This window comes from Lynx canadensis, chromosome A2, assembly GCF_007474595.2.
Source record: "Lynx canadensis isolate LIC74 chromosome A2, mLynCan4.pri.v2, whole genome shotgun sequence".
Taxonomy (NCBI): Eukaryota; Metazoa; Chordata; class Mammalia; order Carnivora; family Felidae; genus Lynx; species Lynx canadensis.
In genome coordinates, this window is record NC_044304.2 from 157,112,192 (window position 1) to 157,138,775 (window position 26,584).

Genomic DNA, 26,584 nt, shown 5'->3' on the forward strand with positions numbered 1-26,584 from the left:
TATTCTTTCCTGCTTTGTCAAAGATTAGCCATATGTTTATGGGTCCATTTCTGGGATTCTCTATTCTGTTCCATTGATCTGAGTGTCTGTTCTTGTGACAGTACCATACTGTCTTGATGATTACAGCTTTGTAGTATAGGTTGAAGCCTAGGATTGTGATGCCTCCTGCTTTGGTTTTCTTTTTTAAGACTGCTTTGGCTATTCAGGGTCTTTTCTGGTTCCATACGAATTTTAGGATTATTTGTTCTAGCTCTATGAAGAATGCTGGTGTTACTTTGATAGGGATTGCATTGAATATGTAGATTGCTTTGGATAGTATCAACATTTTAACAATATTTGTTCTTTCTATCCAGGAGCATGGAATCATTTTCCATTTTTTTGTGTCTTCTTCAATTTCTTTCATAAGCTTTCTGTAGTTTTCAGTGTATAGATTTTCCACCTCTTTGGTTAGATTTATTCCTAGGTATTTTATGGTTTTTGGTGCAATTATAAATGGGATAGATTCCTTGATTTCTCTTTCTGTTGCTTCATTGTTGGTGTTCTATGGCAGCCTCTTAAAGCTGGTATTATCCATCCATGCAGTCTTCCTTAACATCATGGATAAGAATACCAGTTCTGGAGTTGAATTTCCTGGGTTCAACTCCTTTCTCTACCTATATGGAAGCTAACTAGTCACATGCTGAGACAACCAGAAAATCAGGTACCAATACTTTTTGGAGGTTAAATTTGATATTTAGTAAAAATTCAGTAGTTAACATGAAGTAAGTCAGAAGTTTGTTGAACTTCCATTTTCTAGGTAGATTTTTGTTTAAATTCTAAATCTTTCATGGAGGAGTTTTTCACTGCCAGGGGTTTCACTCAAGCCCTGACTTTTCCTCGTATTATCTGGGTGACTTCAGAAGTTATTTAATATTCCTTAGTATCTGTCTCCTCATTTTTGACATGGGAATAATAATAGTACCTACTTCAAAGGTCTGTTGTGTAAATTCCATGCGATAACTCACATTAAATACCCCACACAGTGCCTGCACGTACTGATCGCTCATTGTGAGCTGGGTGTCACTACTGTTCTTTGAACTCACAAATGTTTATTGAGCACCTTTCATGTGAAAAGCACCTGAGAAAATATAGTAGTGAAATAAAAGGAAATTATCCTAGAATCGGGAGGAGGAGGATGGGATTCAAAAAAGACATTTCCTAAGTCAGTTCTTCTTTGGAAGAGCTACTCTACTCTGAACACAGTTCATGGAATGATATTCAAACCACAAAATATGGTTTAAAAGTAACTAGAGAAAAATGGCCACACCCCGTTAATCCTGGAGATGTAGCTCCATTTAGAACTCCACCTAGCCAAAGAGTTGGGATGGGCTGGAATGCATTATTAGAAAGCTCAGGGTTGGGGCGCCTGGGTGGCGCAGTCGGTTAAGCGTCCGACTTCAGCCAGGTCACGATCTCGCGGTCCGTGAGTTCGAGCCCCGCGTCGGGCTCTGGGCTGATGGCTCAGAGCCTGGAGCCTGTTTCCGATTCTGTGTCTCCCTCTCTCTCTGCCCCTCCCCCGTTCATGCTCTGTCTCTCTCTGTCCCAAAAATAAATAAACGTTGAAAAAAAAAATTAGAAAAAAAAAAATTAAAAAAAAAAAAGAAAGCTCAGGGTTAATTTGGTCTGCTGCATCCAGTAATCCTGCTCCTGAGTAAAGGCTGTCACACACAAAGACTTTTCATTCAGTACAGCTGTTGTTATCACCGGACATTCTTTGGTGACCAGAGGAGTCAGTCACCTTGATTCTTTGGTGACCAGAGGAGTCAGTCAGCTGTTTTGTGCTAAGAACAAACAGGCTGGTGGCCCTGGTAGGGGTTACTACTGTGACTTTACTTTTGGTTGAAACAAAAGTACTAGAAGATGGAACTAACCAAAAAGACCAAGTGGCTTTGTAACATTGAGCTTGAATTTATACCATCTTACTTGAATTTATACCACTCTTTGGGTTAGGTCATACCCACGAGTCCTTCTAGAGGTGGGAGAAAGGACGTAAGACAGGCTAGGATCTCAGTAACTATCATCACCATGTCTGGAAACAACACCTGTACTCATTACATAGTCTTACACAGAGACTGCATGCCTACCTCAAGTGGCCAACTCTGAGGTGGGATTCAGTCTTCAGGTTGTCCACACAAGACTGGATAGACAGGCCAGGCCACCATGGGACCTGGCAAAAGCTGAAGAATGCCCTTGCATGTGTATGCATTTTGCAGTGGATGAACATGTTCACCATTATCAAACAGTGGACTTTTATCCCCAAGTCGTGGATGAGAATACAGAAGCACAGAGAGTTGAAGAGATTTCCCACAGAACCGAACAAGTCCAGGGCTCTCTATACCAGCCTGTCTCTCCTGCTATTAGCAAACTTCCCAAAGCATAAGAAATTTACAGTCATGTTCAAGGCTGGCAGGGGTGAGGGAGTGATGTCATATTGTTATGGTAACCCATAGTCGTTAGAACTGTTGGTCAAAAGTAGAAGCCACGAGCCTGCAGGACCTCAAGATGCGCAGATGAAAGGTCCTCTGCTGGAGAAGGAGGGTGGTGAAGCAAGTCGGTTGACCAGGGAAATAGTAACAAGGGCATTTTCCTGAGAAAGTTGGGGTCATTTTGTCTTATGACCTTAGCTGCCTTCCTGAAGACAGCTCAGGGATGGATGTGGGGCTCAGGCTCAAGAAGCTAAGCTGGAAACATGGGTGGTGGCCTTGGCGAGGGATCGTTCCTCCCCACCACCACCCCCCCACTGCCTTGCTGCACATCCTTTATACCTGAGGATGCACGTACACCCGCACGGGGTTTTCTTGCCACTCAGGCAGACAGGACAGGCTGGCGGCCACTTCCTTCTGGACAGGCCAGCCCCAGGCCTCAAAGAATGGAGCCAGATTCTTCTGCACCTTTTCCGAGAACTTCTTCACCCACAGATTCATCTTGCCAGCCTTGTCTGTGGGGGTGCCAGAGAGTGTCTGGTACTCAGCAAATAACTGGGTGAATGGCTCCCACCCAAAGGCTTCCTGGAGCTGAGAAGAGAAGGAAGGGGCAGAATCAGGTACCAAGTTGTGAAAGCACCGGCAACATGCATGTTCAGAAGTATATTTCAGTTACAGCGATTTCTTCCCCTTGACCATTCATGAGCCTCCCTCCTGTAGTCTTGGCTGAGACTACAGAGGTATAGAATGTGCAGGGATCCTGGGGTGTCCCAGACCACCCCTCTTTTGTGGAGAATTCTGACCCTGGGGTATAAAAGCCAAAACGGATAACATCCTGAAGTCAGACCTCCCTCTGATCTTACTGCCCTGGCCTCTGACAGTCCTGCTCATCACTATTAATTAATGCATCAACAGACACTTATTACACATACAGCATTTATTAAATACCTATAGCGTGCCAGGCAGTGCACTAAACAAAAGTGATTAAGAGCTCCTGTCTTCCAGAGGTCACGGGTCAGTGGGAGAGACAGACGTGTAAATAAATGTAAAAAAAAAAAAAAAAAAAAAAAGGAGGCTTATCAAGGAGATAATGTCAGGAGAGGAGGGCAATAGAACTGAATGTTGACAGGGGACCTGACTTGATGGGTAGATAAGATGTTCAAGCACATTTCAGCCACAGGAAGGAAGGAAACCTGGGGGCTGGGGGACGAGAAGCTGAAGCAGCAAGATGTGTTCATAGTGGGAAGGAGTTTGGAGTACCGGAGGGTAACTCGAGGGGCACGGGAGCTGGGCGATGAAGCTGGTAAAAATCTGAAGCTGGCAGGGTCTTGTACACCCTGCTAGGCGGCTTTGACTTTGTATGTAGAGGAGATCACTTTAAGAGTTTTAATCATGGAGTATTAAGATTATTTTGGAAGTAGAGTGGATGATGGACAGTAGGGGGTTGAGGCAAGGAGGCTGTTGTCACAGAGCAGAGACGAGCAGTGAGCACCTATACCAGGGTAACAGTGGGAGGAAGGGTGGCGAGCAGGTAGAGGAATCAGAAGGTGCCTGCCCATCCTGAGACTGAGTCCCAGACCCCAAGATGATGGATCTTTCCATAACTTCTGCAAAATGATCTTCAAGGCTCCATGGTGAGTGGGTAGGCGGGTAGGGTGAAATTATGGCTTTAACTTCCACTTCGGTGGCAAGCTACTATTTAAGGTCTGTCTCCATGTAGACCCTCAGACCGGCCATGTAAGAATACAGAACTGAGGCAGTGCAAAGTCATCTCATTGAGTGGCGCTGTCTCCATTCACGCTTAGAAAATAAGGGGAAGAGGGGCACCTGGGTAGCTCAGTCGGTGTCCGACATTAGCTCAGGTCATGATCTCGCGTTTGTGAGTTTGTGCCTCACATCAGACTCACGGCTGTCAGACTGTCAGTGCAGAGCCCACTTCGGATCCTCTGTCCCCGTCTCTCTGCCCCTCCCCCGCTTGCACTCTCCCCAAAATAAATAAATATTTTTTTAAAAATAAGAGGAAGAGAAGTGATTGAGAGGCAGTGCCAAAGCTTGAGTTGTGTCATTAACTTCTGATTTTAGGTTCCGGGTCCATCATTTAAACGAGTGATATGGGAGAGGCTGCTGAACTTCTTTAATCTGGTATTTGCCTCTGTGAAAAGCAGGCCATACCACTGCCATATAGGGCTGTGGTCGGCAGCATAAGAGATCTGATCTGGGGAACAGCCTTGAGAACTCTGAAACATTAATATTCAGAGCAGGTTGGGGAGGGGACAGGGCTTTGTGCTTATTTCACAGGAAGTCTACCTGCTTCAGGACTTTGGTATTCTTGGGAAGTGGGGTTGGTTGGTTATTCCTTTATTCGTTCTAAAGACATTTCAGGTTCAAGTGGTGTGACTGAAGTCAGAGAGCCTTGATAACAGTTATCTCCTAGAAAGCTCTTGTAATGCAGTTGTCCCGGACTCATACCACTGTTATTACAAACGGATGGATGAAGGGATGTAACATTCTCTTAATTCACAGAACTAAGGTTAGGAAAAACAAAGAAAAACAGAATGACACCCATTTCTGGAGCACTCAAGCAACCATGGTCAGAACCAGTAAGTGGAAGTGCTTGGCTCCAGTCTCAGGAATGCCTCAGAACTTCTGCTCATGACCAGTAGACCGGTAGGCTGTATTTTGTCCACTTACTTTGTTTTTCATAATACTTTTCATTTCCTCTTACTTAACATCACAAAGTACAGGAGGCGAGTGGGACAGGTGTCATTATCTCGATCTTAGAGATATATAACCTGGGAAGCCCCACCATGTGGTCCGGTCCCCCCCTACCTGTGCCCAGTCTGGAGGGGGCAGTGAAGGGGATCCAGGATGCTACATGGTGGAGGGTTCTGGTGGCTCTCAACTCCCTGACCTTCTCCGTACCTGTAGGTATGTTTCCAGAGCTGTCCACACGTTCCAGTCGTGCAGTGGGGCTCCCTTTCTTATGTGTGTTTTAATTCTCTTCTCTCGTTCTGGAGGGCTCAGCGCAGGATGGGCCCGAGCCCTGGGGATGCCCAGGACCGTCTCATGCACATAGACTGACCAGAGGTTGCAGGTGGCCTCAGTGGTGTGTGGGGGGAACTCCCACTCTTGTCGCTGCTGGTTGTGACCCAGCTCATGGATGGGTCCCCACAGACCCCCGCTCCTCATGCCTGCCTCATTGATGAGCTCCTGCACTGACTCCACGTGGCACATGATGGGGTATCCTGAGTGCATCCAGCCTGGGAATGCAGAAGCAAGAGATGAGGGGCAGGGGGTACCCAAACCCATCTCCCTTCATTCCTCTCTGCCGGGTAACTTTCCCTCACCATCCGGGTTGCCTTCCGCAACACCGGAATCTCCATGTTGATCGGAAAGTAGATGGCTTCCTTTACCCGGTCAGAAACTGAACGGTCCCTGGCCCCCTGCTCAGCCTCTCACGCCAGAGTTATGCCCTCCACCTCACTGTGGCCCTGAAGGATATGAATACACTTTACACAGCCATTCTTGCTACAATTCAGTGCTTCACTTTGTGTGATTTTCCTATCCTGTGAGTCTGTGACACCATGTCCTGTGTCTGGGTTGGAGAACAGTGTCATTTCTTCTGCCACGTAAACCACTGTCGTGCAGACTTATACTCGTCAGCAGAGGTCATCTCCTTTTTTAAAGAGAAGAAAACCGAGGTCCAAAGGAAATGTCAATATGTCAGAACCAGATCTCCTCATTTTTCTTTCATGTAAACCACTCAATACTGAACATAAACTGCTCCTTTCCATTGCCAACTCACTTCTGTTTGGAGCAATATTTCTATTTTAACCTCTCCTTGAAATAACAAAGAGATGGCTCGTCACTATCTGTGAACCCCCAGGAGCAATTTTTTTTCTGAGATTGTCCTGCCATCCTGTGAAATCTCACCTTGTAGATGTTCACCTTTTCACACGTGAACATCTCTGCATCCCCATCAAGGTCTTTTTTCCTTTACTGGTGAGATTATACCTTTCACATACTGGACATGAAAAAAGGCAAAACACGGAATAAATGGTGTGCGCTGACTAGGAGGAGCACAGCCCTGGAGTACCCACCGGCTGAGATCTGCACGTCGGCAACAATCCTCTCGGGACGGCAGAGAGGGAAAGGCTGGGCTGCCAGCCGGGCTATCGCCTGCATCATCTCGTCCCAGAGGTGGAGTGCAGGCTCGGGGTCCTCCAGGGTACGGAGGTCTGCCGTTGGCACCGTCAGGATGATATTATCTGTGGCCAGCTCTCCCCAGGGAGCCAGGCTCTCCTGGACACAGTTCTTCCACTCCTGCACCGATGTCTTACCTGGGAACAAATATCATGGGCATGTCTCCCCACTTCTCCAGCTTACCTTGAACTCGAGGAGGAGGTCACTGAAACAATGAACTGGACATGTGGGTCTATGTGCCATGAAGTGAAGGACGGGCCTCTAGACCCTCCCCTTAGTTCTGCCTGGAAGTCTCCACAGCCACAGGGTGTTTCATAGCCCCACCCCACCTCTACTTACATCTTGAACACTTCTTCCCCCTTCTGTGTGCCAGTCCCCGCCCCAGCCCCCCTTAGCAACCAGCCTGCGACTCTGGTAGCATCCCTGGCATTGTCTCCTCACCCAGCTTGTAGTATGGGGCGGGCACGGCCCTCTTGATGGTGACAGATATGGGGCCCAGTTTGCTGCCCTTCGGCACGATGACATAGAGGAGGCCGCCCCAGAGGCAGGAGACCGACCGCGTGGTCCTGTCCATGCAGCACTGGTGAGTCACCACAGGGGCTCGGGACAGCTTTCTGGCCTTGGTCAGGTTATCAGTGTGGCAGCCAACCTGTATCTGGGGAGGTGAGTCCATCATGCGTAGCAGGAGCTACGTCTCTGTGGTGAGTGTGGGGGGCCCTGTGTGTGCTGGCTGGATGGCGGGTACCCGACAAACACCAGCTTCCCCCTTCTGTGAGCTACCCGTGAAACCTATGAGGTTGTCCTTCAGCAGTCATAGGGAACGAACGGTATGTGGGATCATTCTTCTGGGGGTTTAAACAGCCCAACGATGGAGTGTCACCAGACAGACCAGGCACGACAGCCCTGAGGCAGATACGGACCAGGGCCCTGCGGCATCTCTGTACCAGGTGGGACCCGGGCTCTCGTGTCAGGGCCTACGCCGTGTGGTGATTCCAACGCCAGGATGAGCCAGACGGGGTCCTGGGCCGCCTTTTGTGCACAGAGGGGGCCAGCCGTCCAGAGGTGGTGAAATGTGGCCCGAGGCGGGAGGGCTAGTTCTCACTTCCCCCCGCCCTTGTCCAGGGCCCCCCCCCCCCCACCCTTTCTGGTCACACGGGTTGAGGTTTGTTTTGTCTGGAGTCCTGGGGTTTCTTCTTTTAGGTGGAATGTAAGCGAGCTCCCGAAAGGCGGACACAGAAGAGCCCCTGAGTGTGGCAGGAAGTGACCCTCAGGTTGAGGCAGGACAGTGTTAATCCTGCCTGTAGGGCCTGCTTGTGTGAGTGACCAGATGAAGCACAGCCTCAGGGGTCAGGGTAATGACGTAAAACACAGAAAGGCCGTGTGCTGTTGGCGAAGTGGGTGAGGTTCTGAGGATGTGATGGGGCTCCTGGGGCCCCTCACATCCCTGTGGGGATGTAAAATCACCACACGTGGAAGTGCGAGGGCTTAGGTGTGAGTTCTACGCGTGACAGTAGCTCTCGCATCCCAGTTGCTCCTTCAGGCCCCCTGAAATAGATCTGCTTCGTCTATGAAACCTGTGAAATGGGCAGAATGGTCCCTCCTGGCCTCTGGGGAGCGCTGCCGAGAGCCGAGGAAAGCCAAGCGGCTCTGGGGTTTGGGGCGTTGGCAGTGGCTACTCTGGTCTTACCTTCAGACCGGCGCAGGCCGCAGCTTCGGACAGCGAGACTTCTGCACTTTGTCCGTGCGGGAGGTAGAGCCCGGTACTCACCCAGCAGTCCCCGTTGCCTGACAAAAGCCACAGGAAGGGCTGAGTTCTTCGCCCAGCTGACTCTGGGGCACCCTGGAGCCTCCCGGCCCCTCCCAGAGGCACAGCCCCTGCCCTGCAGACCTCAGCTCACCTATGCTTCCGGCATGCATGCCCCCCAAACCCTCAGTGGAACCCCGACCCCATCTTCCCTGAAGTACCTGATAGGGAATGATGCTGGCCCACTGGCGCTCAGTACCTGCAATGTCCTGTGACACCGAGGAACCCCCCCCCCCCCCACCGGGGCCTGCTGCTCTGGGCATCTCTCTCTGTACCTGGGTTGCTGCCATCGATCTCCACAGTGATGGGCTGATCTGAGGGGGCCAGAAGGGAGCCGCAGGTCCCCGTCCCAAGCTCCCGCACCAGCTGGGAGCAGTCAGTCCCAGAGCGTGCCAGCTCCGTGGCCAGGCAGAGCACCGCGGCCTCACAGGAATCGCCAGCCACTGGGTGCTCCCGGCTCACGGCTGGGAGGCCTGACAGACGCAGCATCTTCCTCAGGAGCCGGTGCAAGGACGCATAAGCCGGGACCCCCTCCGCGGGAATCTGTAGGAAGGCCGCACCGTCTGCTCCTAGCTTTGCTAGCCAGCGCTTTTCCAGGTTCCCAGCCCCACGGTTCAGCGTGGCCTGGAATTCGCACAGCGCCGTGCGGATGTGGTAGCTCCGCATCTCGGGGGTGGGGACAGGGAAGCAGCCCGGATCGAGGGTCTGAGCCAGGATGCTGAGGCCAAAGCGGTTGAGGATGACGTTACCAGGGAAACCGGCCAAAGTGGAGCGGCCCGGGTTCTGGGAGGCCCACCACCAGGCCTGGCCCCCGATCAGCAAGCCCCCACCCTCGGCCACGAACTCCTGTAGCTGCTTGGCCTCCTTGTCACCGTAGGCCTTGCAGCAGTAGACACTCAAGTCGTGCGTCAGATGGGGCTGCAGACTGCACTCCAGGCCATGCTCTGACAGGAGGGCGCACAGGTTTTTCAGCCCTGTGTTCACCCCACATTTGCCTGTCTGGCCTCTGGCCAGCCAGCGCACAGCATTGAGCAAAAAGGGCCCCATCTTGGGAGCCCAGAGCATGCCCTCGTGGGCGGCGAGGACCACCCGGCCCCGGCCATAGCGGGCGGCTGCCAGGAAGCAGCCGAGCGAGGCGTCTAACCCCAGCGGGAAGGCCACTCCCCCCGTCTTGATGTCCAGCTCTGAGATCCCTTCCAGGAGCTGCTGCTGATCCCGCCTGAGATCCTCCCCGCACCTGGAAGGTGACACGGGGACAGAGGGTCAGAAGCACCGAAAACAAGCTCCTAGGTAGGGAGTTCTTGGTGTGGGTGCAGAGGGGACAGTTCGTGCCAGCCTCCTGGTTCTGACTGATAACTGCTAGGATTCAAGTACGGAATACCATTTACCTTATCGGATCTGAGGCAGATTTTTTCACCTTTGAACGACTAACTGATGGCATGTCGCTGTTTAACTGGCAGTGTTGACTCTTACTTCGTGACACAAAAATGGTGCTTATCTTATAACCGACATTGTAGTGGATTTGATGAAATACTGAGGAGTGACGTAGTGGCCTTATCTGTATGTCTTAAAGTCCACCTTCTCCAAATAAACACTGCCAGGAATTCTTCCCATGTTAGTCAACTGGTTGTTGAATATTCTGGCTTGAATTTCATATCTTTTTAAGTAATTAAACATATACATAAGTTAGTAAAAAAAATAGTCTATTCCTAGAGAAAGTAGTCCTACTGTATTTCTCAGAGCTAATTTTCTGCCAGAAAAAAAGCTGTAAAAACATCAGATTGCTAGCTCTGAGCTAGAAACACAAGTAAATTGTTTAATACTACACTTAAAGATTCATACACACACACACACTGTAAAAATTCTCAAATCTGATGAGAGTATTTGTCACTTTTTATCGAGAAATGGTCTAAACGTAATAAATTCAAAAAAACTTTTGTATGTCAAGATTTTTTTAAACCAATTTGTAGATAGATTTGTGAATGTCAAACAATGGGACATTGGTTAAATAAGTTATGGTTAACTGTAGATGGCATACCATATGATAATTAAATAACTATAAGATAATATTGGAAAATGCTTCATGGAAAATATTTAAAAATCAGATTCCAAGATACTGTGCCCTAAATGAGCCAAATTTTTGGAACAAACCACCAAAAATGAAAAAGCAAATAGAAAACATGAAACCAGAGGCAGAATCTAAACATCTATCACAACTATCTATGTAAACATCTATCACATCTATCACAACATCTTCAGTGACCATCTTGGCTAGTGGGATTATAGGCAATTTTAATTATCTTTACAAAACTTTATTGTCTCATCATAAAAATCAAGTGTTGTTAAAAAATAGTTTATCCATTTAAGTTGCAAAACATTATTGAAAAAAGTACCTCTTGCACAGCTTCTCCTTAATTTCTTTTCAGCATAAAGGAGGAACAAATTAAAAAATGGCATTAATCATACCATGGCTTGCTATTTATCAGTTAAAAACAACAGGTAAACCCACGTGAATTAACATGGGCAGATGTGCAGAACATTGTGCTGAGCAAAACAATTTGCAAAATAGCAGAACTTGGGGATGCAATTTATGTAAGACAAAAATAAAACAATGTTAATATATGTCAATACATATGTCAAAAAAGTCAGGATAAAACCACAATAAACTTTTGGATCGTGGGATGGAGAGAAAGGGCTGATATTGAAAGGGATGGTCACAGGGGTTTTTCCTCACTGGTAGTTTTCAAATAGGGAGTATGTATGAATGTAATTTCTCTGGCAATTAAAAATTAAATTTAAAATGCTAAGGTAACTGCTGGAAAAATAGAAATAAAACGTATAATCTACAAATGTGTTCGGGACTTTAAGGAATAGAGAAAACTTAGTCAAAAAAAAAAAAAGAATGCAGAAAGAAACATCATAAAAGCAGAAAATAAGGCAAGAGGAAGAGATACACTGAAATTATTATTTTATATAAATGGGTTAAATTTCTATATGAAATGACTGAGCCTCTTAGCTCAGGTTAAAAATATCTAGGTATAAGCTGCTTGTAAAAGACATACTCAAAACTGACACAGAAGGACTGAAAATGAGGAAATCTGTGTATCAACAAAGCTGTATCGGAAAAAACCGCAACAAAAAGAAGGCAGAAGTGCCGGTATTAATATGAGATGCAACTAAATTCAAAGAGGAAAGAGTTAAAATACACCAAGTGAATATTTTCCATGGGTAAAAGTTACACTTTACCAAAGATACAATTTTCATCAATTTTTAGGGTCCTAAAAACAAAATGCTGAGAGCAAAAACTTGGCACTAAACAAATTAAAATTTGATGAACTCATAATTGCATTTGGGATGGTAATGGATCTGTCAGTATCCAGTGGGTCAATTACATTAAAAAAAAGAAAAAAGAGGAGAGAGATGATTTGAGCAGAACAAAAAACACGCTTGATCAGAGAACACTGGTGCAATATCTCCCAGACGCTGAGGATGATGGGGAGAGAGCCTAGGATGCTGCATTCCACCAATTTGAGGCAAGAATATAAGGAAGAAAGTAGACTTTCTTAAACATGATGCATTAAATAACATACCAATTTTCAGCACACAAGCACATGCACAGATGAGCAAATTAGATTATCTGCATCAAGCTTTTAAGAGCAGTAGCAACCTCAGTCCAGAGGCGTCCTCTGGGGATAGGGCCTGGCAGTGTGGGATAAAAGACGATCTACTATTCTGTATATATTTCTCTGTGGGCTGTATGTTCTTGACAATAAGCTTGAATTCCTTTTGAAAGAGTTTGTAAAAAGATGGGATGTTTCTCAAAAGACAAAGGAAAGATGGAAGGAAGAGCAAACATAGTAGATGGGATACCAAGTAATTCTCAACAGAATGCTTGACAGTGTTATGAGGGCAATATTAATGATCTCAGATATCGATTTACCAATATTCAAATCTTGCATACTATCAATGGTATTGAAGTCTGGAAAATAATGAACGCAGCTATTGCTTAACGAGGCTTAATATATACTAGGTATCCACACACATGGATTCTCTCTTTTAATCATTATGATAAAACTGAAATACATTACTCTCACTTCACAAATGAGGCTTAAAAAGTTAAGCAGTTTGCTCCATGGTTCTTAGCTAATAACTGGCAGGGACAGGAAGCAAATCCAGGGTGGTTTGCCCTAGCCAGTGTTGTCCACACAGTGAAAACTCTCCTTCAATTGCTTGAGTCTTTGGATTAAGCCCACAGGTGTGTATATGGCAATCAACGCATATAGTTTGTGCAAAGGAGACTTTAAAAAGATGTGAAGGTGCAACTAATACTGCGTTTATGAAAAATGAAATATGTGTGTTCCTTCGGAGCTGACAGTGGAGGGAAGCGAGAGGTGATAATGTTCAGGTAATACACTAGGTCACACCTAAGCAGACAGGTGATACGTGCAGTGGCTTTTTTTTTTTTTTTTTTTTTTAATGTAGACTTCACACTCAGTGTGGAGCCCAACGCAGGGCTTGAACTTACCCTGAGATCGAGACCTAAGTTGAGGTCAACAGTCAGATGCTCGCTCAACTGAGCCACCCAGGCATCCCATGTAATGGTTTTCTGAATGCAGCTTAAAGAACCTCATAATAATGACAACTATGAAGAGAGGGCTTAGTGGGAAGTGAGCCACTGTCCCCTTAACCATACATTGGCCTTCCCTATCCTATTCCTTATGATGCCTAATTGACTTTTTTCCTGAGGTGTTTGGTTCTTAATTTGTTTTCTTTGCTCTGACATCCTCCTTTTCACTTCATTCTGTTACTTGTTTAACATATATTTTTGGAAAGTTCTAAATAGAACTTTAATAGCCTGAAACATTCTCAGGGAATCTGCTTCTGTTCACTGGGTCGCATTTTTCTCCCACGCCTGATTGATTCTGTCGTCTTTCCATACTAAATTTCTGTCTTTTCTGTATTTCCCTTTCCAATGTATTACGGTGTTTTTATGGAGTTATTGTACAGATTTGTTCCCCCAATTAGCTGCTGCAGATCTCTTGCATGTTCTGAAATAGTTTGGTTCAGTTCTCCTTCATATGCTCCGGGGCCCGTTTGCCTATACACACCCCCCACATCTATCCACCTTCCCGGATTCTACGGAGGTTGGGATATGGCTGCTTTCCACTTTCTTGTTGCCTGAGGTGTGTGGCATGAATCAAATGGCAAAGTAATCACCTGGGCCTACTGCTGTCCTTGCTGGGGGCTAGTCCCTGCACTTTTGGGGAGCTAAGGCTATGCCTACCCCACCTGAGCAGGTGTGGAACACGCCTGAGGGGTTCCACCCACCACTGTGCATGGAAGATGGCAGCTCCGGCTTCCCTTTCTGCCTCCACCAAGTCCTTCAGTGGCTCTGGTGCTTTTATATACTCCCCAGTGTGTTCGTTCTAGAATATGAGAAGGCATTAATGATAATTCTTGGATTTGTGGTGGTAGCTTTCTTCTTGCGTCTGGGTTGGGGGTGGGGTCAGGAGATGGAAATATCGTGCCACATATCAGTCACCTGCCAGCCTCGAAGCCTCCCGTTCAGCTCTCTACTTGGCATTGCTCATTCATTTGGTCAGATTTGGTGGAGAGGGCAGTTCTGGGATCTAGCCCCATTGCATACAGTCTTTACCTGGAAACTCTCTGGACCGTGGTGAGGATCAAATGAGAGAACACAACACCTTCAGCAGATGCATAAGCTGCTGGCATGTGTTTACTTTCACGTGAGCAATTCCTAATATATTCTAGACCTTCTAGGTTACACCACGTATAAATGTCACAAGTTATTGTTCTGGGAGTTGTTTTCCCTAGCAAGTGCCTTTGGATCTGACTTTGTTCTTTTTTTTTTTTTTTTTTTTGAGAGAAAGCAAGTGCGGGAGGGGCAGAGAGGGGGACAGAGAATCCAAAGCGGGCTCTCTGCTGACAGCAGAGAACCAATGCTGGGCTCCAACTCATAAACCATGAGATCATGACCTGAGCTGAGATCGAGAGTCAGACCCCTAACAGACTGAGCCACCCAGGCACCCCCTGACTTTGCATATTAAAGTAACTTCAGTGTCTCTCTCAGTTATATAAGCATGGGTGTGCAGTCGGCGCTTGCCCTTGGGGAGAAGACATTGAGAGTATCTTCTGTTTTGGTTTTTGGAGAATGCCCCTCCCCTTGGCAGAGCATTTCCCTTAAGACGCTCCAGGGCCTCCAGCAGGACTTTGAAGTCAGCGAACCTGCTGGGTCAGTCCAGGCGCCTTTGACCAAGATTTGCCAGCAGGAAAGTTCCCTAAAAACCTCTAAGGGGACGCCAGGTAAAGGAGGCAGGAATCTGAGCTGAGGGCCTGGGTTCAACATTATCAGGTCTTCTTAGACTTTAGACGTGACCCTCTCAGCCAGCCTCAACCCAGTTTTTGGCTGAGCTCCCCTGGCAGAACATTCCTTAACATGAACTTATCTGTGGGGTTAACACTAGCATACGAGCCACCCTTTCTCCTTCATGGTTTTGGGTGTGTATTCACCTATGTATCCATTAATTTATATGGTATACAAACATTTGTCGCTCTATACTGTGTTTCACAGGGCAGGCGCTGCGAAGAAAGCAGCAGACATGACAAGCAAGAGCAAGGCATTGGTGCAGCTTAACGTTCTGGCTGGCTGGACAGGCGCCAGCCAGTGCACAGGTCGGGGGTGTGCAGGTTGTGATCACTGATGTCGAGGCCATAAATGCAGAAGAGTGACACGGGGAGGTTAGTCTTAGATTCAATAGGGTCATCGGGGAAGACTCCTCTGAGAAGGGGGTTTGAGCTTGAAACTGAATAAGAAGAATAAATTGTCTGGTCCAGAGCAGGAAGAGAAATTTGAAAACCAGGTCTTAAAACGAACTTTGCCATTGAACTACTAGTGTTATTTTTTTTGAATAACTGGATTTGCAAATGTCTTTAAAAAACTTCTTTAAAGTTTATTTATTTTGAGAGAGAGAGGGAGGAAGAGAGGGAGAATCTCAAGCAGGCTCTGCACTGTCATGTCAGCACAGAGCTGGACGTGGGGCTTAATTTCATGAGCTGTGAGATCATTACCTGAGCTAAAACCAAGAGTCAGATGCTTAACTGACTGAGCCACCCAGGCACCCCCACAAATGTCTTGAAACTTTGTAAGATGAGAAACCTAATGTTACACCTTGAGGTCTTTGAATTTGGGGGAATATTTTAGAAATTTAAAGATGTGTGTGGCTGATGTACAAGCTATACCCCCCCTCGAAATACTCAAGTTAGAAAATGTCTACGTACTCAACAAAAGGACGCAGTTAAACCAACTGTGGCACGTATATTGTGACTAAAAATTCTCATTAAGAACATTACTTTTAAAAATAGAAAAATGTTCTTAAGCAAATACAAAATAGCAGTACATAACAACAACTAGCAAAAATGATGCATGATGACAGAAGATGTGTAAAAGGTCAAAATTTTGTTGGGGACACAATGAGAAGCTAAAAATATCCAGATATTTCACTGTCATGTTGTTATTTCAGTAAAAGATTTACAAATAAGGAAAACTGATAACATGGAAAACTTATTTTCATACAGTACCTGAACATTCCCAACACTTCTGTTGGTCAATCATGTATGGACTTCAGTTAAACACTACTGTAGGCCCAGAGCCCAAAATAGTGTCTACAGTTTCACAGGCTCTCAGCACATTTTAGCTGAGTGAAAGAATGGATTGACAGGTTCTAGAAAGAGGGAAGGAAAACTGATATGGTAATGAAATTTGCGTCTTTACCCATTTTGTTGCTGCATTAATAGAACAATATAAGACATAAGGTCAAAGGAGGAATCTTAGTGTAATTTGAGGAAAATTTCCTATTGTGTAAGGGTTTATACAAAGACAGAGGAGTGATATAAAATTGTTTTCAGGTTATAATTATAGACAACTTGGAGATAACAAATGTTTAAAGAAGAAAATAATAATCACCTATCAGCTTATCTCTAGAGATATACTATTAATACTTTTATTTTCTACCTGTACACATCTTAACTAATTTGGCATCATTTAATATAGTTTTATATATTAATTTTGTCTATTGTATCATCAGTATTTTCTTACTCCTTTAAGTAATAAGTCTTTAAGGAGTTAAAGAGTAAGATATACCATGATTACTATTTTTTTAAAGATTTTTACTTTATCTTATTAAAAAATTTTTTCTTAACATTTATTTATTTTTGAGAGACAGAGACAGAGCATGAGAGGGGGAAGGGCAGAGAGCGAGAGGGAGACACAGAATCTGAAGCAGGCTCCAGGCTCTGAGCCGTCAGCACAGAGCCCGACTTGGGGCTTGAACTCATGAACTGTGAGATCATGACCTGAGCCAAAGTTGGACGCTTAACCGACTGAACCACCCCGGTGCCCCTATACCATAATTATTTAAGCAATATTCCATCTGTTAGACACTTATAGTTTTCCCCGTGTTTTACTTACTAGTGAAAACACCATTAAAATTTTTGCTACTAAACTTTGCCCCATAGACACATTTCTCTTTTCCAATCCTTCCATCTTCCCTTCCCCCATAGGTGCTGATTTGGAGAGTCCCTCCTAGTAGACTTTCTACTTACTGTCTTGGTCTTTGAGTTGGGTTCCTGGGGAACCCAATTCTGGGATAGTTGTTAATGTTTAGTAAAAATTACATGTGCATTTATCCTTTGACTAAGCAATCCCATTTCCAGTGATATGCAAAATTACGAAGACATATGCACACAGGCATTTACTGCAATATAGATGAAATAGTAAGAATACTGGAAAAAAATTTTAAATACTACAAACTCAAATCTGTCAGTAAAAAACTATCTGAATAAACTATACTACATCCATACATTTCAGTGTAATAAAATATATAGTGCATATCTATAGGTTATTATGGAGCCATATCTAGAAAACAATATAAGTGAAAAAGTAAGGTGGAGAAAAATATGTATCGTATACAGTTGCTTTTTTCAAGAAAAAGGACACCAGTGTGTGTGTGTGTGTGTGTGTGTGTGTGTGTGTGTGTGTTCATACATATACTAACAATGGAGTAAAATGATTTCTTTTTTAAAAAAGGGAGAAAAAAATTATATAAAGGAACAGGGATAGAATATTGGCTTCTTAAGATTTTACTTTAGATCCACATAGCTATGCTAAATTATTATAAAATAAAATTAATTCACAAAAGCACTTCCAAACAGCAAAAGTAAAATATCCAAATGAATCTACATGTGTATCCATTTAGTGGTATAACCACAAAGAGAAGAACTAGTCTAAGTGACTTTAAAAGATGGTAATTTGGCTTTATATACCTCATAAAATATATAATAAGGATGAAAGGAACTGAAAATAATCTTTAACTGTGCTGGTAGTACTGTTATTGGGAACTGTTATGTGTCTTGTGGGATAAAACAAATGAGTTATTAGGGTGCTTTCTTTCAGAACTAGGATTATTTAGCATGGGACAAAAAGGAGGCAGATGTAATAAGATCACTGAAAGGAAATAAAACCCTATAGCTCTGAAGTTGAATTTGAAGCATCAGAATGAGCTCTTGATGTATTTATCATTTCAAAATCCTTATTTCTTAGCTCTGCCCACTCAAAAGGCCTGGAAACAATGATCAACCCAAGAGCAGTGAGCACACCACTGTGTCTCTGGCTCCTAAACACCATTTCCCACTCAAAGGAATAAGGGTTCCTTGTAGAAATGGCTGACGTTGGGTCTGGGGCAGGAAATGTGTAACACGAGGCTGAAACAAGGAAGTCCATTAAGGCTGGGTCAAAAAGTTTTAGTTTGACTTGAATAGGTTCATGATGGAACATGTTTATTATGTGAGTGTTCCAATCCATGAGTTCATAAGGACAATTTAAAAAAAATAAGACACAGTGGAGACCTTTGGAAGATTCTAGGGAGTCCAACTCAGTGCTTTGGAAAATCCAGCATTTATCCTGCCTTCCCTAAGCAGACTATGCCAGGGTATGCAAATAGTAGATGAAGGGAATTATGTTTTTATAGAAGTATTCTAAATACTGGATAAAAGGAATGCTAGAATTTTAAATATACCATTTTAAGTTTATTTTTATTTATTTTGAGAGAGAGAGAGAGACACAGCAGGTAAGAGAGGGGCAGAGAGAGATAAATAAAATAAATAAAAGAGGAGAATTTCAGGCAGGCTCAGCTGTATCAGTGCAGAGCCCGAAGTGGGGCTTGAACTCACGAATGGTGAGATCATGACCTGAGCCAAAATCAAGAGTCAGACACTTAACTGGCTGAGCCGCCCAGGCGCCCCTAACTCTACCATTTTATAGTCACTGATGAATTAATGGATCTAGGACTAGGCAATGATTATTAATGACTTTTAATATCACAGTGAGAGAAACAGACATTATGTTCCATTCTGTGGACATACACACATTACCACGTTTAAAGTGGTCAGGCCAAAAATTCAAACATGAGGCTCATCAAGCTTCTAAATTGGGGGGTGGGAAACTTTTCCAGCACGGTAGATAATAGACATTAGGCTTGTGGGCCACATGGTCTCTGTTGATCCTACTCAACTCCGCCATTGTAGCTTGAAAGCAGCCACAGACCACATGTACACAGAGGGGCATACTGTGTTGCACTGAAGCTTTATTTACAGAAACAGGCCATGGTTTGCTAATCCCTGCCATAGAATCTACATCTAACTTCCAGTGTACAGGAAATACAGGTAACAAAGGAATATATTACATGACACCGTAAGAATGCAATCTAAAACTTCAGACTGAAGGAAACTGTTCAGGCAGGACAAAGTGCCTAGTTTCTTCAACAACAACAACAACAACAACAACAACAACAACAACAACAAAACAGAACAAAAAAAAAAGCAAGAGATAAAAAGAATTGGGAAGGAAACTCATATCTTACAGGAGACATAAAAGTCGTATCAGTCAAAATATTTGGGTTTTAATAAATACCAGTTCCAATAAACTTTGAAAAAGATAATCATGGAAATAAATGATGCCATTAAGGAATGACAGTGGTGCCCTGTGGTTGTTTTTGAAAGAGTTTATGTGTTTAGACATACATATTGAAACATGATGGGAGCACCTGGGTGGCTCAGTTGGTTGAGTGGCTGGCTTTGGCTCAGATCATTATCTCCTGGTTTGTGAGTTCAAGCCTCACATCAGGCTCACTGCTGTCAGAGTGGAGCCTGCTTCGGGTCCTCTGTTCCCCTCTCTATTCCCCTCCCCGGCCGGTGCTCTCTCTCTTAAAAAAAAAAAAAAAAAGAAAAATATGATATGTCTGCAATTTACTTCCAAGTAATGGTAGGGCTGTGGGTAAAACTGACTATGAGTTGGCTCTTCTGAAGGTCAGGTCAGGGCTGCATGGGGCTCCTGGGACTGGTCTTTTGCATGTTTGAAGTTTTCCGTAATTAAAAGTTGAAACCAACACAAAACATAACTCAGGTTCAGCAACAGAGATGAAAAAAATGTACGTGTAGATGAAGAAAAATAGCTTTAGTTTGCCGGACAAGAGCCTCTGGAACAATTAAGTAGAATCGGGCTCATGGGATTTCCTGTTTGTCCCATAGAATTAGAATCAAAGACAAGCTGGAGTGGATCAGATCCACTCTGAGGTTTCTGAGTGACCCGTCCCCTCCCATCCCCTCCCGCCCCTCTCGGAGGGAAGGAGGTCCCAGGGCACCAGGGCTTGGGGCTGACGGCCCAGGGTGCTGCTAGCTGCTCATCCAACAAGTGTATGCTCTTCCTGGCATCAGCAACTTGATTTCTTCAGAGTTGCTAGTGTGCCTTTAAAAATACTCAGCAGGGGCGCCTGGGTGGCTCAGTCGGTTGAGCGGCCGACTTCGGCTCAGGTCATGATCTCGCGGTTCGTGAGTTCAAGGCCCGCATGGGGCCCTGTGCTGACAGCTCAGAGCCTGGAGCCTGTTTCAGATTCTGTGTCTCCCTCTCTCTGACCTTCCCCCGTTCATGCTGTCTCTCTCTGTCCAAAAATAAATAAACGTTAAAAAGAAAAATTTTAAAAACACTCAGCCCCTCAGAGCCTCTGGCAGCAGAGCTGGCCAGGTGAACAGCAAGTCTAATGGTCGGGGCTTCCAAAAATATTTTATTTTCTGAACTAAAAGGGATCTACTCAGCAGGTGTGGATATCCTAGCTTATCCTAGGTATACTTACAGTGCCTGAAGTAGTAGGGGCAGCCTTGTGACCATAAAGAATAAGGTGATACGCCATGACGGGAGGGGTGGAGGTGACGGTGCAGAGACAGAGAGAGAATGAATGAACCTGGCACGTCACGGAGTCTGCCACAGGCTTATCTACCTGAACTTTGTGCTACACAAGAAAACTTAATCCTGCATGGTTAATCCACTGCGGTGAGGCTTCTGTGACATGTCACCGAACACAGTCACTGATTTAACCGTTACCCCAACCCCCAAGTATCCAAAATTAAGCTTCCTGGTCTCCTCTGAACTCCCTTCTCAGTCTTCCTCCACTTCATAAATAGCAACTTTGGTCTTTAAGGCATTCAGATCCAAACTCCTGTCGCTTTTTCCCTTCTCGCTCCATTTTCATCCATCAGCCATGCCTGTTGGGTCTCCAGTCTCACCTCCAGCTCCACTGCCGTCACCCTGGTGTGAGCCACGGTACCTCTTAGGTAGCCTGTTTCGGGAGCCTCCTGACTGGTGTCCTGCTTCAGTCCTGCCTCCTACAGCCTATTCTCCATCAATCAGAAGGCCCCTTTTGAAATGCAGGTACTTCCTGTCAGTCCTCTGACCCAAATTCTCTCACTTCCAGTAAGACCCAGAGCGCTGCCAAGGACTACCTCACGTCCTTTTACACCAGCCCTCATTCACCCAGCTCCGGTCACAGCAGCTTCCTCAGTGTTCCTGCAACAAATCAGGCGGGCTTCTGCTTCGGGCTTTCACCTTTGCTCCTCCCTCCGCCTGAGTTCTCTTTTCTTTTTAAAAGTGTATTTATTTATTTTGAGAGAGAGAGAGAGAGAGAGGGAGCACATGCAGGTTGGGGAGGGGCAGAGAGAGAAGGAGAGAGGGAATCCCAAGCAGGCTCCACGCTATTAGCACAGCCCGATGTGGGCCTTGATCCCACGAACCATGAGATCTTAACCTGAGCCAAAATCAAGAGTAGGACGCTCAACTGACTGAGCCACCCAGGCGCCCCCTCAGTTCTCTTTTCATGGATGTCCATATGGCTCATTCCTGAAATTCTTTCAGATCTCTTAGCTGTCACCTGACCAGACCAGAGAAGCCTTCCAAGGTGGCCGTTTTCTTGTTTGCACTCCTATCCACTCCCCACGCTCCTCTGTCATGCTCTCCATTTCGGGGAATTGTGTTTCCCTGGCTTCCTTGCCCTCGGGCTTCTGGTGGGTACGCCCACGGGAGGCAGAGGCAGAAAGAAGACTGAAGGCAGGCAGGCAACAAGAAGGAGACGAGGTCTGTGTCTCTCTCTTCAGGCTGTGTCTCTGGCACTCACGGTGTCTACTCTGAGATGCCAGGTCCCACAGACACCCCTCCATCTGGGGTCCCAGCTCCTGCTACACAGGCTCCTACCAGGTGACTCAGAACCTGGGCTCCAGTGACCAGGCCACCTCCCTCTGTTGGTCATGCTGTCACTAAGCCCTCCATTACTGTGCTGTCTCTTGTGTGGCTTTCTAGTTCCTCCCTCACCTGCGTAGTCAAGTTCTTATATTAAGTCCTTCTGTTTCAAACACCAACTAGTCCTGACGGGGCCGGACCGATAAGCCTTCCCTGATGACCCTCAGTGCCCTCCACTCCCCTCCCTGTCACTGTCCACTTATCCTGCTTTACTTTCCCTGTAGCTCTTATCAACACCTGCTAGAGTTTATATTTATTTGTTTTCTTAATTGCCTAACTCTCCACTGGCATATAAATGAGCAGGTAGTAGGACTTGGTGTGCTGTATGGGGCTGGCAGTGGGCTGAGCTCACACAAATAAACCAGTGTTCTTTGATTTGTTTAAGAGATCTTGATAAGCACTCTCCCCATCCTGGGCACTAGACACGGGAGACGGAGAGATGAATAAAGCAAACACTTCTATCTGGACACAGGACAGGGTGGCGGTGAGAACCCAGCCTCCCTCCCTGCGTTTGCCTTGTGGTGCTTCCAAAACAGAGTGGAGAATCTCGTGTGTGAAAATGGAAGCTCATCCAAGAGGGAGATCAAATCTATTGTTACCATGCGTCCGACTCCCCGTAGGGAAACACCACTCACCTGACATGGAGTGGGATCTTGGGTACCTTCTTAGAGACCTTGAACCGTCCTCTGTCCCCATAGATGTCGGTGAAGTACACTCCAGCCACACTTGTCACCTGGTTCCCGGGGAACCTGGACAGCACATTGTCACGACCATGCTGACTGGCCCAATACCAGGCTTGGCCCCCGATGAGCAAGCCGCCTCCACGTTTCACAAACTGGATCAGCTCTGCAGTCATCTTATCATGGTAGGCACTGATGCAGTAAACCCCCAAGGGGGCCCCCAGTTCCGGCTGAATCTGTGCCTGAACCCCACAGCCCTGCAGGATACTTACTAGTGATCCCAGGGATGGGTGCACTCCAGTGGGAGCCCCAGGTGAGGGACAGAGCCAACCCACTGCATTAAGAAGAAATGGAACCAAGCCAGCATCCAGCAGGTAGCCTTCATGGGACACCACCACCAGGCGGCCTCGGCCGTAGAAGGAGGCAGCAATGAGGACCTGGCCCTTGTCATTCACCATCACCGGGAAGGCGGCCTCTCCGATAAGAAGAAGTTCACTAGGGATGGGGTCTTTGGGGACATTCCAGCTTGTCACTCCATCCATGAGGGCCTCGAAAGCACTGGCAGGAGTTGTCGCCATGGTTCAACCAGCTGCTGCAGAGGAGATGAAAGGCTGCGCTTGGTCGGAACTGATGAAGCTTCCAGTGAAAACACAACTAAACGCATTCAAACTAAACCATTCACTGGGTTCCCCACTGTGTGCCAACCACTAGGGAGCCCAGCAAGGCACACGTGGACAAGGCCCTCACTTTCATGAATCTGATATTTCAGCAGGGGAAGGACAATAAATAAATCGGTAGACAAACATAAACACAGCAATTCCTAACCATTAGGATGAAAATAAGAAAGTGATGTGATATCAAGTAACTGGAGAGTCCGTTGAGATTGTGTGACAGGAAAGGCCTAGATGAGGAAGTGACCTTCAAGGTGTAACCTGACGTTTCAGCCGAGACGTGGCATGTGTAGGAGCCCAAAGTAGCCCTGGGCAGGGCAGAACACGACCTGAGTGGCTGAGGGGGGCGGGGCTGGGTCCTGCACAGCCTGGTACAAGGTGACAGCCATGTGCGTGAGCTGACTTAGTATTGTGCTGCATCTCTATGGACAAAACGGTCAAGTGACCTTTCAGAAAACTGCATTTTGGGGGACAGTTTTGACTAAATGAATTGAAATGCCTTCCAACTTATCACGGCTGCCCTAACTAGGAGTTCCCTACCTCTGTGTGGGTAGCTTTCTTTTTTCCACGGGTCTTTTAAAATTCATTGTGCCTGGGGAGCCTGGGTGGCTCAGTCTGTGAAGCGTCAGACTTAGGCTCAGGTCATGATCTCGCGGTTCAAGGGTTCAAGCCCTCTTTTGGGCTCTGTGCTGACAACTTGGAGCCTGGAGCCTGCTTCAGTTTCTGTGTCTCCCTTTCTCTCTCCCCTCCCCTGCTTATGCATTCTCTCTCTCTCTCTCTCAAATATAAATAACATTTTTAAAAAGTCAGTGTGCCTAAAATTCAGCTATTTTTTCCCTTAAAGCAGCTTCTCTTGGATAAATTACTTAAGCCTCAGTTTCCCCACTTATAAAAATAATACATCCCTTGGAGGATCGTTTTTGGAGATTAAGAGAATGCACATGAAAACACCTTGTTCTGGGTACACAGTGAGTGCTGAGAAAACATGAGGGTCTGTCCCTATGCTGACCTTTCTAACTTCCCCAAATGACAAGGGCCATGTTCTGGGTGCCTGTCTGCTCCCCTCGGCCTACCCCTGACTTCAGCAACTGCCATGGAGGAACTTCCTGGGCACTCGAACGCCTCCTCACTTCCGCAGGTACACAGGGGCAGCCCTGCAGTGGCCCTGAGCCCGGGGAAGTGGAGGGCATGCGGACTACGTGCCACAGTGGCTGTCCTACATGTGTCCAGGAGTCCCTCAGCAAGCACCTGAGGGGCTCAGCTCCAGCTGCCCCAGTGATGAGCAGCTCTGCCCTTCGCTGCCTTTCCCTCCTTCCTGGTCTCCCCCTCCCCACTTCCTCACCTGCATTCGGGGCTCGCTTCCCAAATAGGCTACCCGGCTCCAGTCCTTGTAGCAGGCCTCGCTTTGGGGAAGAATCGAAACTAAGACACCAAAGTTTTCCTCTACCTTTGCCTCCTTCCTTCCTCTCTCCTGTTTCCATAGACAGTCGGCTACCTCACTTTGTTCTTCTTGCACCGGATCTCTCCAACATGAGTGAGTGCCTTCCGCTTGTATTCACATCCAGACTAAACCCATCTGGCTTTAGTCCCAGGATGGATTCTCATCTACCATCTTCTCAAACCATCCTACCCACTTCACTTCGTAATAAAAATCCTCTGATTTCATCCACTCTCCATAAGGTAAAAGCTGAGTGCCTTGCCCTGGATTCTAATACCTCCATAGTCTGGGCTCTCCCCTGTGTTCCAGACTTTTTTTCCCTGCTACATACATTCTCTGCAAACCTCTAGCAGGCTTAGCATCCCTGAACGTGTCCTGTATTTCCTATAGAAGTCCAGCTCCTGATCACCCTCTAACTTCCCGGCCCATCTAACCATCTCTTTCTCAGTAATGCTCCCAGGAAAGTGAATTCACAAAAGAGAACCGGTACCCACATCGGGCGTCGTGGGCCATGAGGGCGAGTGATCTCAGTTTTCTGGTTTAGGACTAGGGAAAAAGCAGCGAAAGAAGTCAGGCAGCCTGAGATCAAGATGTTAACTACCTTGGAAAGGGAAGTCTTTCAGTACCCTGGGCCTAACAGGAAAAACAGACAAAAAAAAACCCAAGAGATGAGTAATAGTTCCTCCGAACCCTGACCTCAACTCTCAAGAAGTAGGTGCGCGCGTGTGCGCAGACATGCGCACGTACGTGCATACATCTTGGTAAGATTTTTGATTCACAGGTTCAAAGAGGCGAGAGAAAAGTGTTTTCAGAAAAATAGCAAACAGCACCAGACTGGGTACACGAAAGGAAACCCGGGACCCAGACAGAGAGAAACACCCTGAATGAAGGAACATTCCTGGGCATGCTTCTGGCACCAAGCGGCGCCCTAGCGAGCCCAGGTTCTCGGCCCCCGCCCCACCCGCAACGCTCTCGGATTGTTAAACTCACGATCGGTAGCCGGGTCCGTGGCGCTAGCTCCGGGCACGGGGAACTTGTGCGGTGGCACCGCAAGCGGTCTGGGGTGGGGCCTGATGGAGGAGGCAGGCGGGGTGGGGCGCGGCTGGGGCGGTCCGGGGCGCGGTTGGGGCGGTCCGCGGCGCGGTGGGCAGTCTCGGGGCCGCGTGGAGAGGGCGCGGAGTGGGACCCAGAGGCGGCGAGGATGCGGCGAGGTGCTGGGGGGACGGCCCGGGGGCAGGGCGCGGCGGTCGGTCTGGGCGCCTTGTGGAGGGGGCGCGGCTGGCGACCCAGGGGCGGGCGTGCGGGGCGGGGTTGGGGTGGTTCAGGGACGGGGCTCAGTGGCGGTCTGTGGGGCGGAGCCGGCGAGGCGCGGCAGGCGTGGTGGGGCGCCGCCCGGTTGAGGCGGCCCGGGGGCGGGGCGGCCCGGGGGTGGGCGGGGCGCGGCGCGGCGCGGTTGGGGCGGTTCGTGGGCGGGACAGGCAGGAGAGGGGGCGGGGCGAGGGGCAGCTCGCCTCCGAGAGGCCCCTCCCGGCCCGCTGCGCTTGAGGTGGTGTCGCAGTTTGCGGAGCTCCATCAGGGTGCCTGACTCATGCTCCCAGGAGGTGGAGTTCCTCGATCTGCGGGGTTCGGGCGGAAAGCGGCTCTCTCAGGCCCTCCGAGAGTTCTGGGGTACGAGAGGGGAGCT

At 47.1% G+C, this 26,584-nt stretch overlaps 1 protein-coding gene across 3 annotated transcripts; it reads right to left on the reverse strand.

Annotated features, from left to right (window-relative positions):
• Positions 1-1,931: 1,931 nt before the first annotated feature.
• TCAF2 (TRPM8 channel associated factor 2) lies at positions 1,932-26,173 on the reverse strand. 3 transcript variants are annotated; one of them, XM_030308664.1, is made up of 8 exons: positions 25,891-26,173; positions 22,747-23,380; positions 8,745-9,706; positions 8,353-8,450; positions 7,107-7,320; positions 6,563-6,802; positions 5,385-5,722; positions 1,932-3,053 (listed from the first exon to the last, which is right to left on the reverse strand). In XM_030308664.1, exons 2-8 carry the CDS (start codon positions 23,367-23,369, stop codon positions 2,799-2,801), a joined length of 2,730 nt encoding a protein of 909 aa, XP_030164524.1. In that variant the 5' UTR covers positions 23,370-23,380; positions 25,891-26,173; the 3' UTR covers positions 1,932-2,798. The 3 variants fall into 3 exon arrangements, with proteins under 3 accessions (XP_030164524.1, XP_030164521.1, XP_030164523.1); XM_030308661.1 differs by having other exon boundaries at positions 22,747-23,383; XM_030308663.1 differs by lacking the exon at positions 25,891-26,173 and having other exon boundaries at positions 22,747-24,076.
• Positions 26,174-26,584: the final 411 nt, after the last annotated feature.